Here is an 18,979-nt window from a genome sequence, read left to right on the forward strand (position 1 = left end):
AAACACAATTGTTCTCTTTATTATTCTTTATTAGCCAATTAATTTCAGCAACTAAAAAGAGTGGGAGAAAGAGTGGCAGCTATTCCTCCAAACACTGTTGTGCATTTCTAAACAGCAGTGAGGTATGTATGGATTTTTTTTTTAATGTTTTGGCTGCATTTCACAACTTTTTGGGTGTCTTTCACTGAATGGATTTGGTCTTGGGGAGGAAATTCATTTGCAAATGTGCACTTAGGCCCTCTCCATTAAAAAGAAAAAATCTGCTTGATCCACCAAAAGCCAGCCTGCTTCAGAATGCACACATTGAATGTATAGAAATTGGAACTCATTTGAATCAGTTGGGGGTTTCTCCAGTTTCCCCAAGAGCAGTTCTATGTTTGGAGGTACTACCTTACTAATTCCTTGTGAATCCTGAGCACATCTTCATATCTTTTCTAAGAAATGACCTGGCGCTTCAGCTGCTATTGGAGACTAAGCCATTGCTGCACATGCTTTGTGCCCAGAAGGTCCCAGACGCAATCTGGGACTTCTCCGAGGGAGGGTGGGAAAGAACCCCACTTGAAACCGTGAAGAGCTCCTACTGCGCAGTGTTAGCAGGACTAGGTTCGATGAAGCAAGGCTCTGTCCGATTCAGTGCAGCGTGTTCTCCATTCCTATGGAGAAAAGCCAGACAACTGAAATTTCAGGTGTTTATTGCAGCATTTTACTGAAAAGAACTTTTTCAACACTTTTTTTTGTAAGAGAATGAACAATTTGCTTATATGCCTAGAATTTTTCCTCTCTGTTACAGTTCTTATCTGTATCCTAGACATCAATCAAGCTTCACTGTTAGAACAGCATATGGGTCTTGTGAAGTGAAAATCAGAAATCTAAAAGTCTGCAGTCCTGTTCAGTATCAATAGGAAAGACGTTCAGTTAAGTTGAATGAAACTTCTAAAGCAGCGCACTTAGTTCAACCAGGATACACTGCAGAACAGCCTCCCAACATGATGCTCTTCAGATGTTTTGAATTTCAGTTCACACTAGTCCAAGCTAGCATGGAATGATGGGGGTTGCAGTCCAAAACTACAGAGAGAACACTGGGTTGGGGTAGGCTGCTATAGCAGATGATAACCTGTTTGACATAGGAAACACAGGAAAGTGAACATATTTTCTAATCATGTTGGTATGGTATAGCACAGGGGTTGGCAACCCGCAGCTCTGGAGCCGCATGTGGCTCTTGAACCCCTCTGCTGTGGCTCCGTTGCTCAAAACACGTGCCGGCGCAGCCGCTGATCTGCTCGAAGCTCCACTCAGGAACGCAGGGCTAGCTAGTTAACTAAATTGCTACATTCCTCTGCTAAACAAGCTTCTTGCAGGATCTCGTTACACGAAATGCTGCTGAAAGGATTCTCTTTGTCCCAATGTAATCTCCTTCATCTGAATGTTAAAAGCTGTGCTTGGGACCTGTCACAATTCACAGCACTTGACTGTTTATCTGCTAATCAGTCACTAAACACACCTATATCTCTGGCACAGCCTCCGCCCAGATCTGGGCCGATTTACTGAGCTCCCCTGCCCCCCCACCATAGGCCAACCATGGATAAATCGAAGAAAAGTTTCTGAAGAAAACCTAACATTTAATGGTACATGGGTAGATTCATTTGCTTCTACTGCTGATGAACTTATGGGGTTTGCTGTTTAATGCATTCAGCCCTTTAGCACTGACTTTGACTCTGCAGAAAGCTGTTCTCCTATTCAAAATATATGAAAGGAGTCCTAGTTTATAATGTAAGATTAAAAATAACAGTTTTTAGTGACTGAACAAGAGCTGCAGAGAAATCATAATGAAGCTATACATAGCATTAAGGTAAAAAACGATATATGCAGTGTTATCTTCATTTTAGATGTCAAAAGGGTTTTGCGGCTCCCGGTGTTTTCTTTTGTGTGGGAAACAGGTCCAAATGGCTTTTTGAGTGTTAAAGGTTGCCGACCCCGGTATAGCATGGATGTTGTGGCATCTTGGAAGCCAGCAGTTTTATCGCAGCGTGCACATTGGTAAGTGAGAGTCCACTGCATCAGATGTTTGAACTGTTATTCTCATCAGGCGCATGTGTGTGCCCACGCACTCATGCATGACAGAGAGAAAATGAGACCAAATGGCAATGACAGAGAAGCCTGTGATAATTTAACATAGCACTTACTGTAAGTCAAGTGATTATTCAAACTGGAAATAGAGAAGCAAACTCAAACTTATTTTTATTGCACTGAAATAAGATGTGGGGCAACAGGATCTGGCAAGATCAGCCCTATTTTGCTGGATTGCCGATTACTGTTCTTGAGCATCTCTCTAATTCATGAAGCATCATATATGAGCCTGCTCAGATTTTAAGATTGCTAGTGGAGCAGCAGAGGCCCCATACAATGGGAATGGGAGGAAGAGATTTGTCGGTGGCTGCAGCCAGGCCTTAAGAGTTAACAGCCAAGGCAGGCCAGGCTGGCTTCTCCATGGTTATCCTCCGTCTGGAGATGAAATGCTTTTCCTCAGATGCCTTGCACATTTAAACTCAGTTTTGAATGGTGTTTTAACTTGCTGGTGGCGTTACTGCTTTTTATTGATTTACGTTTTTGTTATAACTTATTCTTATTGATACTATTGGTCCGTGTAGTTCAGCTCTTTGGGGCTTCAGACAGTGTGACTTCCCTAGCTTGGTCTGGGGATGCCAGAGGTTGAACTTGAAACTTTTTGCAAGTTTTCCACCATTGGGAGTCTTCCTTTTCTCACTGTGTAGGAAAGCAAAGCTAATGTGCCCGACATTCAATTACCTTGGGACAATTCTCACATTTATCTTTTATGGTCAGTTCGGTATAGCAAAGCATAGTACAGTGGTACCTTGGCTCACGAACTTAATCCGCTCCATGACTTTGGTCGCAAACCAAATTGGTCACGAGCCAAATCAAATTTCCCCATAAGGTTGAACGTAAAGAAGGTTAATCCATTCTGTAACTTTTTTTTAATCACAAAAATTTGAAGCAAAGTGACGAAGATCATGACCATCTCCCCCTCTTCCCCCCCCCCGAGCATGACCGTGATCACGCCCATGTTCCCTGCAGGGAAGACAGGCGTGATCACAATCATCACCCAATGCAGAGTTCGTGACCCGAGGCAAAATTTTTCTGAAATTTCTGTTTGTGACCCAATTTGGTCATGAACTGAGGCGTTCATGAGCTGAGGTAGCACTTCATACAGATCTGAGCCATCAAGGCTTGATGTCCTCTCTGTTGCACAATTTGCTTGCAATTGTGAAAGGAGGACTGCGCGCTTTCTGTATCTGAAACCATCTGCTGAACTTTGGAAAAATGCACTAAACCCTGTCTAGATAAACTGCAAACTTCCATTTGTTCTGCATTAGTAGAGTTAGGAATGCTACAACTGAACCTGCTCTGTCAAAATAAAAGTTGGCACACTGTTCCCACCTGGAAAAGCGAACATATTTGGGAACAGAAATTAAAATAAGAAAAATAAAATATTTTGGTATTTAATACATTTCAAATTTAGATTCGATGATGGCTTCTGGAAGTATGTCACTGACAACACCAAGCTTGTCTGATGTCCTTTGACATTAAAATGGAACCAAATATGAGCATTGAACAAGATGGTGTTAGCAATGTGTGTCTTTGTTTGTTGGGCTTTTCACTATGCTGGTAAGCTGCATATTGGGATATGTGTAAACAGATTCTTGAATATATAACTAACTTACAGTTAACAAATCAAAACAGCCATAAATCACAAGGTTAAATAAAGTATCTTTTGCACATGCAGTACCAAATAGTTGCTATTCTACTGTTTAAGTCTCCTTAGCAGCTTTTGCCTGTTTCAGCAATCATGCATACATCCCTTCATTATTCTCTGCAGAACCCTGTGAAATGGAGCATAACTTCCTTCATGAATAGCTTGTGCTTGAATACATCAAAAGGTTCTATTATCAGCCACTGCTACAACTCAGTATGATGTCATGCAAAGTCCAAGTTTGTCCTGAAGTTGGAAGACTCAAGTTAAGACTACTGACAAAGCATAATTTAGCTAATTAAGAGCTTCAGAAAGGCAGGTTGGCTTAGGAGGCACAGCTCCGCCTGTGGGTGCATGGGCCAAGGGCAAGCACCCCTTATGCCAGTTAAGCAGGAACAGGGCTTCAGCTTTTGCACAGCTGGAAGGGCTATGAACGCTCTCATTTCTTTTGTACTTATTATCTTGAAACAAACTACAAAGGAGAAGATGGAACTCGATACTGTTTATAACTCTAAATGTCTTACATACAGTTAAATAAGTTACACCACACACATCTACAGAAACAATTTATTTGTAGAAATCACTGCCACTGTTACAAAGAAAGGGCTTCTAAATCTGCTGGGATTTTAGCAGGATCAGTTTCATTCCCAGCAATGTATTTTACATTGAAGTAAACTGTACTTTATACTGGAGTTAATGTTCTGTTCAGTAGTTTACACAGAGTAGGGCATATATAATAATGCAATTTTCTTATGTCCGTGGGTTAATTTAATTTTTCTCCCATCTCCATATTCAAAAATATAATACAGATGTTTAAAGAATTCCAGGATTTAGATTAACTAATAATTGAGACCAACTTAAATTGGGCCAGCATATCCGAGTGTAGCAACCAATTTTAAGTGAGCCCAAAATGTCTATTCAGAAAAAGGCATGAGTGCTTTCTGGTTTATTTTCACTTGCCAATGGCCCCTATTATACAGAGCTGCCTTAACTTACAGAACAAATCTTGCTAACAATGAACGTCATCAGTGAGCTAATGCTAGGCAGTGCACTGGAGTCACAGACAGTTGCGGGAATGAGAGACTATAGGAGGTTTTATTATTATTTTGATTGCCAGAACCCTCTGAAAAAGAAATACTGGGGTAAAATGTTTGTCAGCTGATTGTTTTAGTGGTCACATAATCCTTCCTTTGATGTCCAGGGTCAGTGAAATCCTAGCACCACCAGCGTTTGGTAGCAGATATATTTAAAAGTCTCTGATCTTTCCTGCAAAGGAAACAGTAGAAAAACTTATTGCTCAGACAATGAAAATATGCTCATAAAAACATGCTTGAGTTAGAAGAGATGGCTATTCTTTCCTGCCCTGCTTCTTGAAAGAAGGCATCTCCGTCAATCTAATTTTCCTTGAATACATGCAGTAGAGGCAAATCAACAACTAGAACCTGATATTCATGTGAATGTCATATGCTCTTGTCATGACAGAATGCAATTTGAGAAGACAGTAGGGTCTAGCATTCCATAACAGAAAAGTCCCACCAGAACTGCATAGGAGGTACGAGAATTATGTGATCACTGGAGCAGCTTCCTTAAAAGCATATTTAATTAGAAACATCAGCAAAAGAGCTGCATTGCTCTTTTTTCTGGAAATAGTGGCTAGTAAGTTGAAAGGCAGAAGAATGAAGTATTTGAAATACTACATTACATTTTCTCCTTGAGTCTTTATAACTGGACACAGCCTACACATACCTTATCATCTCACCCACCCACTGGCCAAGCTACTGGCTCTTCTGCAAGACCGTGGTATGTAGTCCATGTAAGGATTTGTGATCCACATCAAAGCAGCAGTCTGTTTTAGCTCTGTTTTCAGGTATGAAGTAAGACTTAGGTTTTCACCGACGTCTGTGTACTTAGTAAAGAAGCCTTTTTGCTTTAGGGCTCGACTCCTGTTCCTGCTGAACTGAGCCAGTATGTAAAATCAGAACTGATATCAGCTCAGTAGGCACCGGAGGACGGGTCCATCGACAGCCTGGAACAGCAACCGCTGCAGGGGGCAGCTCCAGTGAGAATAAAAACAAAACCATATATCATCAGCAATAACACACTGCTAAGCTGCAAATTCAGACACAACAGGACTGCTTTCATTGAAGAGTGACAAACCATCTTTAAAGTACTTTTAACAATACATTAGCTAAGTGCCACGAAAAACAAAGACACAAACTTTCACATTTACTGATTACTTCAATACAAGGATGTTTTCTTAAGTGGATTTTTTTCATTCTTGACAGGAGGAAGCAAAGTGTCGTGTTTGAATCTTTTTTCAGGGCTTCTTCATCTGTTGCGATCTAGAAACTAGATTCCATTATACCATCACAGCAGCAACAATTGAACTCTCTGACAGTTTAAGAAAGTTTCCATCTCAACTTCTCTTCAGGTGCAGAACTTAGCCACTGTGAACAAAGAGGAAATCAATCACTGTTCACCAATCAGCTAAGCTCTGCACCTCACTAGAGAGGTCTTCCTCTGAACATAGATAAAATGGCAGCTGAAATCCTTCAGGAATTCATTTGTGCATTTTAGGGTTGGTTGATTCATGCGGTTCCAGCAGTAGGCGCGTAAGACTGCCCTTACAGACTCAGTCACAGAAGCCAATGTCAAGGTTATGTGGTAATCCCTGGCAATGTGATTTTAATCTTAAGTCACAAATCAGCATGCCAGGAACCCAAACAACCAAAACAGGAAAGACATCTGGGTGGCCTTTCTAAACTCTGCGTGCGGCAATAATTGCTCCATCCAGAGAACTTATGGACCTTCAGAAATCCAACTTTGTCACACATTTAATTTACATGCTAGAATATTTTTGGATCACCATGTTGGCAACTGAAAAGAAATTGCATGCATCAGCTCTAGAAAACAGTATAAATAGTTGTAAAGTTGTCATGTTCTATTTATTGACTGAATTAATGTCTTTAACATGTCTGTTAACGAAGACCATTAAATTATACCAAAAAGGCAGAGAGAGTGCACGAGAGTAAACTGCAGCAGAATAAATACACTGCAGCAGAGTCAACAGTTTAAAAATTCATATTTCTAGCTTTTCCCTTCTAAAGCCAGTGAAACAGTACAGGCTGCTCTAAGACTTAATTGCAAGGTAGGCAATTACATTAAATAAGATACCAGCCCAATTACACATGGAAATGTTAGTGTGACTGACACTTTCCCAAGCTTTTATCTGTGTAAGTGGAAATGTAAATGATGATTCTTACATTGAACTCAATCTGTTGAATTATTAATTTCATTCCTATGAGACCCAATAGCCAAAGATTTATCGACTCCGGTTCTGTACATGCAGTGCTGTCAAAAGGTTAGACTGTAACTTCCATCAGCAGCTGCCTGCATGGCAATGTTGGCTGTCAACGGGAGTTGTAGTACAACACATCAGGAAAAAGCAGCTACCGATCTGTTGGGAAATGTGACCACGCAGATCACATGCACTGAATAAGGATAACGTGGTAACACTTTTTACACCTGGCCTGAAGAAACAAAGCACCAGCAAGGTATTTGTCACCATTTAACAGTACCCGCTCACATACTAAGCGATGCTATTTAAAGTAACCTTCAGTCAACAGTCATCCTCTAACAGGCTTATCTGCCTGCATTTCCATCATAAAATGCTTTTGATATTGCACTGGCCTAGGTATAGCTTAGGCAATACTTTCTGATTGGCTGTTTTGGCAATGATTGGCTTCTAACACTGCATCAAGTGCAAACTTAAGTGAACAATCCAAAAGACTGACATGCAAAGTAAGGCTGGCTTCAAAAGGATCCTTATAGTAAAGCAATGTTGGTATATTATCGTATTTTTAGCCTGACCCAGGGAATGCAGGGCATCCCACATAGCCTCCCCCCCCCCCAGCGTTTTACTGCCATCATCCCAAGCGGTAGGCTACACAGAGTGTGTGGCCAAACAAGTTTCAGGCAAGTGGGGACTAGAGCCCAGGCTCCCTATCCAGTGTTTTAACCACTACACCACAATGGCTCTTTGTACAAGTAACATAAAATTACATCCCAAACAAACAAACAAACAAACAAACAAATAAATAAATGGGAAATATTGCATAGTTAAATTCTACATTCAATAGTGTTAACGCTATTCAGCATACAAAATATATTGTTTGGTGTGTTGCTTAAGGGGTTAGGACGGTTACACACTAGAAAGCTGTTAGTGGGCATGGTGCCACATCATCCCAAGCCACCTTGGTCGTCATCCACAGTGGACTGGTGCTGCGAATAACGCACCATGTACCATGGTTTGCCTGTCCCTCTCCTCCTCCTCTCCTGGGTCCTCCTGTAGGTGCTCAAGAGGATACCCCAAAGGGACAGCGTTGTCTCCTCACCCACCCTGCCCACTGTGATCAGGAGTTGTTTCTGGCTTGCCATGGACATTTAGCACTTATTTACTGAACTCACAAAAGCTGGCTGTCAAGATGGCTTTTATGATCTTCATTTAAACAACCACCAACCAAGTTTGTTTTCCCCTCCCCAAATATTTGAGAAAATTAAACAATGCTTGGCATTAGGCGCACAAACAGCTCCTTCAAGGCGCTACTGGGTTATTTGGAAGGAACCATCTGTAGATATCAAACACAGCTCCTGATGGGCAAGAATGGGGCACTGCTAGCTGCCCCCAAGTGCTGCTTTTGGGCTGGCTGGAACTTGCACGTACCTGGGGCTCAAGAGCCACGTTTTTCCCTAGCGTTGCCAAGTGAATAGCTAGCCAATTCCCTGTACCCACGGGAGGGGGGGGGGTCAGTTGCCCAGGTCCAGACAGCACGACAACCCATTATGGCTAGCCACCCCCACCCCCATCATAACTAGATGGAGGGGATGGACTGTCATATTCAAATTCAGTCAGTATGTCTGCTATGAACTCATTTCATGTAGTTCTAATAGCCCCCTCTACCTAGTGAGTTGCCCTCGGAAAAAGAAAGAACCCATGATTTCAACCAAGTCAGGTTTGTAAGAACGACTTCAGAGTAAGATATATAGATTGCAAATGGACAGCCCACACCTGGAGTGGGGGAAAAAAGAGACTAAATTATTCTTATCCAGTGGTGATCTCCCCACACCTAAAAACTGACATTAAAGCGCAGCTGTTACCATTCAGTCACAAACGGTACATAGTCCATGTTTACACCAGTTACATACAAAAAGATACACATGTACAGTTTAAAAATGCAGGTCAGTTGGCTGTGAGGTTTATCAAAGATCCAAATAGCTACGTAGGAAGAACAATATGAAGGATAGCTTAGTTTACATGTGAATCTAGTATCTTTACGGAGGATGCATTTTGATGAAGCACATTTGTGAGCATTCTCCTCAACAGATCTGCTTTTTGAGCGTGCTGTGCAGCGGTGGTGGCAGTCTGCTCACGTCCTGCTCACAATGCAGGTCTTGCCTGGTCTTGCAAGTTGGCTATAGCATCCGTAAGAATGTATAGTAAAAAGAAAAGCATCCAAGTCCACACAGAGCTATGACCTGTCTGCAGCCTTGAAGCCTGAAAAATCAGACGGATCTTTCAGCTCAAGAGCCTTGGTTTTGACTAAAAACGGTCTAAAATTGGATCTTTTCAGACAAGATCATAGGTTGGTTCAACAAAAGAATGAATATTTGCTCAAGGACAAACCACTTCTTTTGTGTGCAGCAAACTTATCTAATAGTTGTATTCAATTTTTATTTTTTTAAATGAACCCTTTTTATTCAAATTTTTATCTTTAAACGATTTAACCCTTCTATGATCTATTGCTGATTATATGATATTAGATCTTACCAAATAAAGGTTTTCATTAATTTCATTGATAAAAAAGCCATCTCCCCTCTCTCTAAACCGGCATTCTTAGAATGTAACTTGCTGGGCAAAAAATTCACCTCATTAAAATAACATCTCTGCCACTACTTTAGCTGAAGATGGATCCATTTGGTCCCGGGTTGCAGCAAAACTTCTATATGCAATTTCTTGCTGTGTTGCGTCCTCATTCACCATCAGTTCTCCATACAGATAGACACCCATTGCCTGCAAGGGGAAACAAAACATAGTAATTCCACAGTATAATCGTCTATCAATTCCAGTGTAATGAATTTAGGATGGATTTATTTATTTATCTATTTTTATACTCGTAGAAGATGCACTTTTTCTGTCTAAAATATGTTAACATTTGTCATGAGGAAACAGAACGCATGCAGAAGCTGGTATGCAGCTGTGTGGAGGGACTGCATTGCCCCGAGGTACCAGCTCAGACTCCTTCATGCTTCTGTACTAAGCATTAAACCATTAGCCTGGCATATGTAAGCTGGCTACCATCTTCATTCTAGCTACTACCTTCTGCTGGGTAGATTGCTAACACAAATAGGTTAGCATGTATGATGTACAACCAGTGGAAATTACTGGTTAGTAATTTCTGTAGTAATTTCTTAAGAATCTAGTGTTCTACTGAGTACTGCCAAATAGCCAATGAAGTCACATTGAAAATTCTCATTTGGATGTGCCTTTTTTAATTATTTCTCTATAACTAAAACATCACAATTTAGGAAACACTGGCGTTTCTGTTATTCTAAATACCCTCAAAGGTTACATTTGCATTTTCTTCAGACTTCTGAACAACCAAGTCGCCTTTCAAAACTAGAACGCACAACAGACTGCTTTAATTTTGCATATTACCAGTGTCTTAGTTTGCACAAAATTTTGGAGAAGATTAAAAGGGAGGTTTAAACATTATCTACCATTTGCTATCAGGAATTCTTAAAGAGCATGAAAGTATAAATCCATCTTCATTGAAATCCTTTGACTTAATACTGCTGGTTGAGTACTTCAAGCTGGTTTATATGTTACTGCAGCTGGCAAACCTCTGTGACTAACTACCATGTGAAAATCTACTTGTGTGAGCAGTGTAACATCTAAGGTGCTCGTGTTATGCTTGGAAACATGCTGTTTGTTCTTGTTGTGTGCAAATTAATGCTTGGGTTGGAAACATATGGAAGATTGCAGATGCTGCTTCTCTGAAATTCCATGATATATTTTTCTCATCATGCGAGCAGTAGCTGTGTCCCTACTTGTGTTTCCCTACTCCAAATGTTGATTTTGAACACAGAGAAACAAACTGAAAAAAAAAAGTCCTTGAAAAAACGTGAACAAGATCAGTGTTTACTTAGAACACCAATTATTTTTTCCAATTGGGGTAGCTGTTACATTTTGCAACTATCCGAAACCACTCTCACATAAATAATTTATGCTAAAATCCTATCAAAGTGCCTTTACTGTAAATCGGGATCTTGAAATGCCAAGCCAAAAGAAGAAACCAAGCATTTTGATCTTAAAGGCTCTACTTCAGGAGTATCACAATATAAAAATAACCATGCCCATTGTAATAGAGTCAACAACTCTTTTTGTTTTGTTGAACTTTAAATTAAATCCTCAATTCCTCAGGGCAAAGCTCCCCTCATCAGATACTCCTAATGGTGGAAAAAGCGGAAGCACTTTCTGCTGATCATTCCTCAACCCCCAATTCTGTACAAAAATATGCACGGGGAGAGCTTCCAGACCACCATGGGATGTGGCACACAAGGAATTAATAACCATCATCTGCCTTCCACCAGTGGGAACCTTGGCTGGATCAGTGTTCGTTCCATGGATGGAAAGAGCCTTTTATAAAAGGGACGGTGATTCAGGATCCAAGGTACTAGGTTATGGCGTCCTGAGAGCCAAGGCGAAATAAGTGCCTGCTGCCATGCCTATTCACCTTGTGAGAGACAAATCTGCTCCCTTGTTATTGTTTTTAGCCAATGGATGAAGCCACTGCAATTACTGACACACTCAATATCTGGAAAAGGATCTTCCTGGTCCATTTTTAAAGTACTGTTGGGGGGGGGGATAATTTTAAACAGATAAATCTGTTTAAGGAAGCTGTGATTGGGTAGGCCATGTGCCACCAAACAAAAGGAAACTACAAAAACAGGAGTTCATAATCTTTCTTAGATTTTATTTTTTGAAAAAGTTTTCCTCCTGAGTTTGTAAACATTTTAAAAAGCCTCTGGCACTGCAGGAAAATAAAGGTTTTTAAAAAATTACAATCCCAAGAAACAAAATGTATTGCTCCCAAAGAACAGTTTGCAGATCAATAATCAAGTAGTGCAAAAACAGTTTTATTATGTTAGTTGATCTATAAAGTGGCAGATAAGAGTATGAAAAGTTAATACTCCAAAGACTCTCAAAAACCCTGAACTACTTCTCCTGCCCAAATCACTTGACATAAACTCCACTGCTACTCCCTATGAAGTGTTTACAGCAATTCCAAAATGGAGGAAATTATTCTAGTACATTAGACTTTTTTTTAAAGGCACAGCATATGAAATAATCATGGGTGGTAATGCCAGAAAATATCCAACATATTTATAAGGCTGTTGCTAAATTTGTGCATCTGGTTCTCCCCCAGTTTTTTGTTTTAATCCTCGTATCATTTTGTTGGAAGTTCTTGCATCTTCTGTGAAACCTAAATATCTATCCTTTTGCATTAGAGCTTTCAAGTTCCTAGGATTTTCTGCTATTCTTTGGAGGCTTCCAAATGTTGTGGAATGTGATGCTAAGCAACAAAGCACAAACACAAGGAAAATACACAGGTGTATCTTAGTGGCATGGTATGTGAGCAAATTACAATCGCATACCACTGTGAGGTTTCACCCATACTGCATGCTATTTATGAACTTCCTAGCAATCCTCTCCACAGTTAGTTGTTTTATTCTCCTATGTCCAGATTTCTTGCTAACCTATCATCCTTCTTTGTCTTTTCCCCCTCAGTTTAAGCGCCTGTTTTCTATAAATATGATAGCTATTTCCTATGTTTCGGTAGACTGTTCAAGTGGAATAGGATGAATTTTCCTCTGAAAGTTCAAGGACAGAGGGGAAGGGCAAAACACGTATTACTCAACATAAGCAAATTAAGATGACAGATTGGAAAGGAAATGCTTTTTCAACTTGAAATCTTTGTAATGTATGAACGAATGAACAAGCAAGCAAGCAAGCAAACAGCTAAATTCTGGCTAAATCCTAAATCCTGAAAGTCTTAAGAATGGTTTAAGTAGAAAGAAAGCAAACTAAGAATGGTATAAACACCACAGTAATGAAGAAGATGGAACAAGCAAAGGTGACACTTCAGGGTAAAAAACAAACAAGGAAAAGAAAAGCAGCAGAAAAAACAGCTGAATGGGCCAGGAATTGTATTAACAGAAGGATAATTTTAACTTTGCATCAATTTTAAAGTATTTAAATCACTCTAACAATACAAGTTGCAGCAAGTAGAACACAGAGTTTATGTTGGTAGAACCTTTTAAGGGTAATTTTCATTCTAATCTAGCTACACTCTACACACCTTTACTCTTCTGGCTATATAGAAAATATTAAGTGAATAGAACTAACCTGATCTTCCTTGAGAAATTTCTCTACATCAACATACCCTGCCTTGAATTTGTGTTTAATAACCAGCTCACACCATCGATGCCGAACCTTTAAGAAGAGAGAAGAACAAACATGAACTGAACATGTATTAAAATAGTGATACAAAAGCATTGACACAAAAATTCTTCCAATGATTTTTCCCACTGCATGTTTAAAATGCTGCAATCTTCGTTAAATCCTATGATTCCTCTTTTTTCCTTTAAAAACAAACAAAACACTATGTTCTTTTATTTAACACTATGCTACTTCCAATACTTTGCCATGCATTAATAGCCATTGTTGGTAATACTAGCCAAGTATGATGAAAATAGAACATGGTATACAATAAATACAACCAACAAGAGCATGAATAACTCTTCCATAAGAATATTACAATATCAAACATGTATGTAAAGATATATCCACATAATAACCTATTAAAATAATACTGAAATGCTTCATTTCATAAAACTGTGTTTTATTTACCAAACATTGGTTGGTTGGTTGGCATGGATTACTGTTCCAACTAGAGAAATGCAGAGAGTTTTTTCATAGTGTGGTTAAAAAAAGCTGTCTTGCAAAACAAGGATTTTTCAGGTTCTACAGGGAAAACGTGCCTGCAGTACTCACAGAGAACATGCCAAGCATGTACACTCAGGGTGGCTGGACCTCGGCCACAAACAGCTTACACTGTTTGTATGACTGACAGTGCACAGGCTCCGAGAGCAGGGTGGATGTGCATGTGTGTCTAGAATAGAAATGGCCCTGCAGACCAGCATCCATGGTTGTCTGAATTCATTTCCATACTCATAATATTGAAGGGCTGCTTTTCCAATGGCAATTTCCCAAGGTGATGGGCAAGATAAACACCAAGTTACCCTAACACAGTGGTTCTCAACCCCTAGAAAATGTTCCTGTTGACACTGCCTACAAAAGTAGTATCACATTTGAAGATGCTGTCAAATTTCTAATTTTGGAACCAAAAATTGAACCGCATAAAGTACTGCTAGTGAACAAATTGAATTAAAAGTGCTTTTAACCTAGTGCTTAACATTCAAATATAAATTGAGCAATCAGAAAAAATAAAAAACATTAAAATCAATCCAAATTGTGAACATAAAATTCAATGACTTCTTTTTTCCCCCGCTTTTCATTCACAATTTTGTCAAAACATGGCACTTTCTTACTGATAGAGATCCCGAAAGGCTATCTGTGGATTCAGGCAATTCCTGCATTTTGTCTTGATTGACAAAAGAGAAATGAACCCATATGCAAATAAAATAAGCATAAATAATTTTATTGTTGGGATATTTTTGGTGAAAAAATTGGAGAATGGCAACACAGCCTTCCTCTTTGTTGCACCACTGGGATGCAGGCACCCCAGGCTGGCAATCCTTGCTCTAACGAGAAAGCAAATGACAAACATACAGATAGCAGAAACAATAAATGGGCGGGCAGCCATTTTTCCGTTGAGGCCCTCCATTCCCTTGCGGGTATTCTCCTGGGATGTGCACGGTATGGGCTCTAGTTGAAGAGGGGGCAGCCTTTGGGCTCCCTTCAGGCAGTGAAATCTCTGGGGTTGATACTACCTGGTCTTATGGTAATTCAGAGCAAGCAGAGCAGGTAGGGTGCCAGCCCAGCCCAACCTCTCAGCGAACACACCGAGTGCCCAAAGTAATTTTCTGAGAAACAGAAGAAAAAGCAATGCCTGTTCTGGACTGAGCCTTAGAAGGCTCTGGGGCAGGCAGAGAGAAATCTCACACATGAAACCATTCATAGTCATGATGAAGACTCAGCAAATTCTGCTAAAGTAAAATACAGCCAGTTGCAACGTTTTTGGCAAAGCCTGCTGAGGTTTTACTGTCATTGCCATCCGTGTAGCTAAAAGGGGCCACCTCCTTTACCACAGCTCTACCTATACTATATGAACACAACTGAATGGAACAAGAAACACACTTTTCCAGCTGATGCAAACAGCCAGTTATAATCTATTATACATTTATACTATACATTTTATCCCCCCGTCTTTTCATTCAATACTTGTAGCAGGAATAAGAATAGAAGACAGAGCCCCCTGCACCATCATTACTATGTCATATTTTGAGAGCATTTTAACAAGCAGCTACAAAAGGAAAATGCTAACAAGCAGCTTCTGTAGAATGGACGGACCAGTTTGAATTCCATGTTTACAACTACTCTCCAGTTCTTAGACATAGGGAAAGCATATTGCAGAATCTGTAGAGGGAATGAGAGCCCTTTATATTTTTGTTGTGTGTGCTTTTAAAATCTCAGCACTTACATCATGCACCATTTTTAGTGGAGTAATTACATTAAGAGGAAATGACAAAATGAGTTCCCTTTATATTTTTGTTGTGTATGAATTTCACTAAGCATGATTTACTAACCATGATTACTAAGTGAAAAACGAAGTCTTCTCTGTTCTTCTAAACAACACAAATCAAACCTTAATATAGAGCATCCTTTCTTCCTGTTTCTAGCAAGCTGCATCAGGCATCTGACCTAAAGTCAATTTGTAATCCTACAGAAAACAACTGGATCTCAGGTTGGCTCCTACAAAATTTGTGTGCTAATCTGAAGAAATAAATCTGGTGGTTGTTGCTGTTGTTTTTCAGTCTCACAGGTGATTTTTTTAGATGGGCTTCTGTCTAAACTGATGTTAAGAACCATAGAGCTAAATTCTCTGTGTGTGTGTTTCAGAAGATGGGTTAAGTCTCTATGGATCTAGCAGGAAGTCAAGCTCCAAATCAATCATTATTGATCTTAAAAACATTCTTATCCTTTTGAGATTTGCTAATAACACCTCTTTGGTATCCTGTGCAGAAATTCAGCCTGGAGGAATGACTTCCCCAGCCCACCCCTGCCCCTGAAATCTGAAAGACTTGTTTTGTAGTGCTTCATTATACAGAATATCATGACTGTGCCTTTATCTATCTATCTATCCATCCATCCATCCTATTATACAAGGTCTCAGTTAACCATGCTTTCTTTAGCAGACAGAACTGCTGTTTTATTGAGGGCAATCAATATAAGATAATTCACTTTCATAGAAGCTAAGTAACCCATCATAGCTAAGCAGTGTGAGCTCATAATGAGAATTTATCTTAAACGAGCAGCTATACAACTTTGATCAGATGTGAGTAGTAAAATGCATTACAAACATATGATGGTAGCATTTAGCTTTCATGTGGGAAAAGGGCACAAATGAAAATCATCAACAGATCAACCTCATTCTTGCTATGCCTGCAAATAAGCAACTGGGATTGAATCTTTGGCACACTTACAACTAAGTATGAATTATTGAATCCAGTGGCTTCATTAGGCAATTGGATTCTGGGCTTGCAAACCTAGAGTTTTATACACAACAACACTGTGTATATTTTCAGTTTTATACACGACAACACCTATGGTTTGATCAACCAAGAAAGTATCCATTAAGACAAGTCCTCTGTTGAAGCAAAAAATATGAGGACGCATTCCCAATCTCCCAATTGTTTGGAGACTCACGAATGCTACATTTGAATGCAGTCATTACCCACTTGAAAATAAGTTCCACTGAAACCAGTGGGCCTTATGGTGGAATGTTTTAAGCTTTATTTAACACTTTACTTTTGGTTGAAAATGCAAGATTAGCACCCCCACACACACACACACTTTAATGAAACAACAAAATTAACACTTGCTTATAATTTTATCATTCCCTCTTAATGTAATTTCTCCACCAAAAATTGTGCATGATATAAAGATTGAAGGTTACTGAGGTTTTAAAATGCACTCAACAAAAATGTAAGACAAAATGCATTGCCTCTGAAGCTTGCAAATATGACCTAAAAGGCAAGTAACTCAAAACACGTGCTTTAATAAAAACAAAAGCTACGACTTTTGTCTTTAGAAAGGAGTCTAGCTTCAGGGTGAAGTGAGTAAACATTGCTAATAGCTGGATTTAATTTGAAAGGCGCCGGAAGACAACAATTCTAAAGAATTCTAAATCACAGTACAAAAGGAATGTGAGATCCTATAAAACAGATTCATTATAAACTTGGAGCCTTAAATATATACAGCTGCACGAGACTGTCCCAACTAGAATAGTATATGGTTCCAAGAAAAGGCTGGCTCATAACATGCAAACATCCTCTTCCTATCCTTCCTGGCTTTCCTGGGTATAGCAGTTGTGTAGGAAACTGTCAGCTATTTCCAGCATTTAGGTGTCTAAATGATGCTACCGCAACCATGGGAATGGCTTTGCATGATGAACCTGAGTCTTTGCACCTTAAAAATATCACAAAGGATCTTAAGGAAGTTGTTCACATGTAAAATGAGCCAGAGACATTCAGAAATGCGATTAACATTATGATTGTGATGTACTGCTTTCTTATTAGACCATCAACTACTAGCTGCTATAGAAATGCGATAAATTATCTACTGCACCAGTTTAATCATACTCTTGTACACTAGTCAGGTGGTTGGAAAATATTTTAATAAATTAAAATTGAAATGTTAAGCAACTTGCAATCACCAATGAAGTTAATCTAGGCAAAAGACAATGACTTCCAGATCTCATTTGATGTAGTTATGTGCAACCAGTTATGCATATCAGAAATGCATCTCCCTCTGGGTCCTGCCTGAACTAGACAACTGTGAAAAACCAGGTAAAGGAGGCCTGCTGCGGGTGAAGCACACCCCACGCAAAGGGATGGCTGGAGGCGCTGGCTGCCTCGTTGGGTGCAGCAGCTTCATCTTCACTGTGCTGCCTCCCGCCACCGGTGGGCACACTGCATGGGCGAAAGCAGGCAGAGATGGCTTCACTCTGATCTGCCTGCAGCAAAGCCAGGCCCCGGCTGGAGCTCTAGCCAGCACATTGGCCAGGAGCCAAATGGTGCCATGTGCATGGCCACAACCCCTGACCTTACCAGCCCTGCTTTGGTAGAAGGCAAACGTATTCATAAAGCATCCCATTTCCACTCAGTAGCAATAAAATAAAAGCGGTTCCAAAATATTTTAGTGATTTCCTTGTATTTGGAGTTACTGTCTAAACAGCTGGGGCAGGCATAAATGGGCATTTAACAATGCAGGACCTACCTTTCTTTTTAGTATAGCCCAAGGTCCACCAACTGAGGCCAGGTAGAAAATACTGACCTGATTAGCACAACCTGCCAAGTAATGATAGAATAAGCCTCAGTGGATTGTTATCATGGGTTGTGGTGTCATATAAAGGCGGCACAGTGGCATACATGAAGATTATTAACCATGAACAACCACTATGAGTACTCAACCCACAATGAGAACCCAGAATTTTATGGGTTGTTGGCCATAGCTTGTTTAGCCCATGGATTGTCACATTATGTGAATCTGGTACTGTGGGTGGTTTGTTCGAAAAGGTGAAAGCATTAAAAGCCTGACCTGTCTGCTTGCCTTGCTATCTCACTAGTTATTTCTCAGTCATCAAAGTTTGCCTGGCAACAGCTGCAAGAGAGCTCATCCGGCCGCCGCCTCCTTCCTGCAGTTTGGTGCTTCCCATGGTAGTGGTGGGATTTTTTGCATGAAACCAAGTTAGTCTTATGTGCAACCTTGAAAGGAGGGGAGAATTGACAAATAGGACTTGACCGGCTGTTGAATTCTTGAAGCAAGACTACAGCTACACTGGAGGAGTGGAAGGGGCAGAACTGCACTTGCAACGAGGGTGGCTTTGTGACCACAGACAAGGCTTG

The 18,979-nt window shown here is 40.1% G+C and overlaps 1 protein-coding gene across 5 annotated transcripts in view; it reads right to left on the reverse strand.

The window, feature by feature from the left end:
* Nucleotides 1–573: 573 nt before the first annotated feature.
* LOC123031414 (aminopeptidase O (putative)) overlaps nucleotides 574–18,979 on the reverse strand; it is a 197,362-nt gene continuing 178,956 nt past the window's right edge. For 4 of the 5 annotated variants that reach the window (XM_044446363.1, XM_044446364.1, XM_044446359.1 and 1 more), the window contains 3 exons: nucleotides 13,236–13,322; nucleotides 9,695–9,839; nucleotides 4,325–5,035 (listed from right to left, as the gene is read on the reverse strand). In XM_044446363.1, the coding sequence (XP_044302298.1) occupies nucleotides 9,699–9,839; nucleotides 13,236–13,322 (228 nt within the window). In that variant the 3' untranslated portion in view covers nucleotides 4,325–5,035; nucleotides 9,695–9,698. Of the gene's footprint in view, nucleotides 654–4,324; nucleotides 5,036–9,694; nucleotides 9,840–13,235; nucleotides 13,323–18,979 lie in introns of those variants that run through there. The other variant, XM_044446362.1, reaches the window with a different exon arrangement.

This window comes from Varanus komodoensis, unplaced genomic scaffold, assembly GCF_004798865.1.
Source record: "Varanus komodoensis strain SLA01 unplaced genomic scaffold, ASM479886v1 scaffold5, whole genome shotgun sequence".
Classification (NCBI taxonomy): Eukaryota; Metazoa; Chordata; class Lepidosauria; order Squamata; family Varanidae; genus Varanus; species Varanus komodoensis.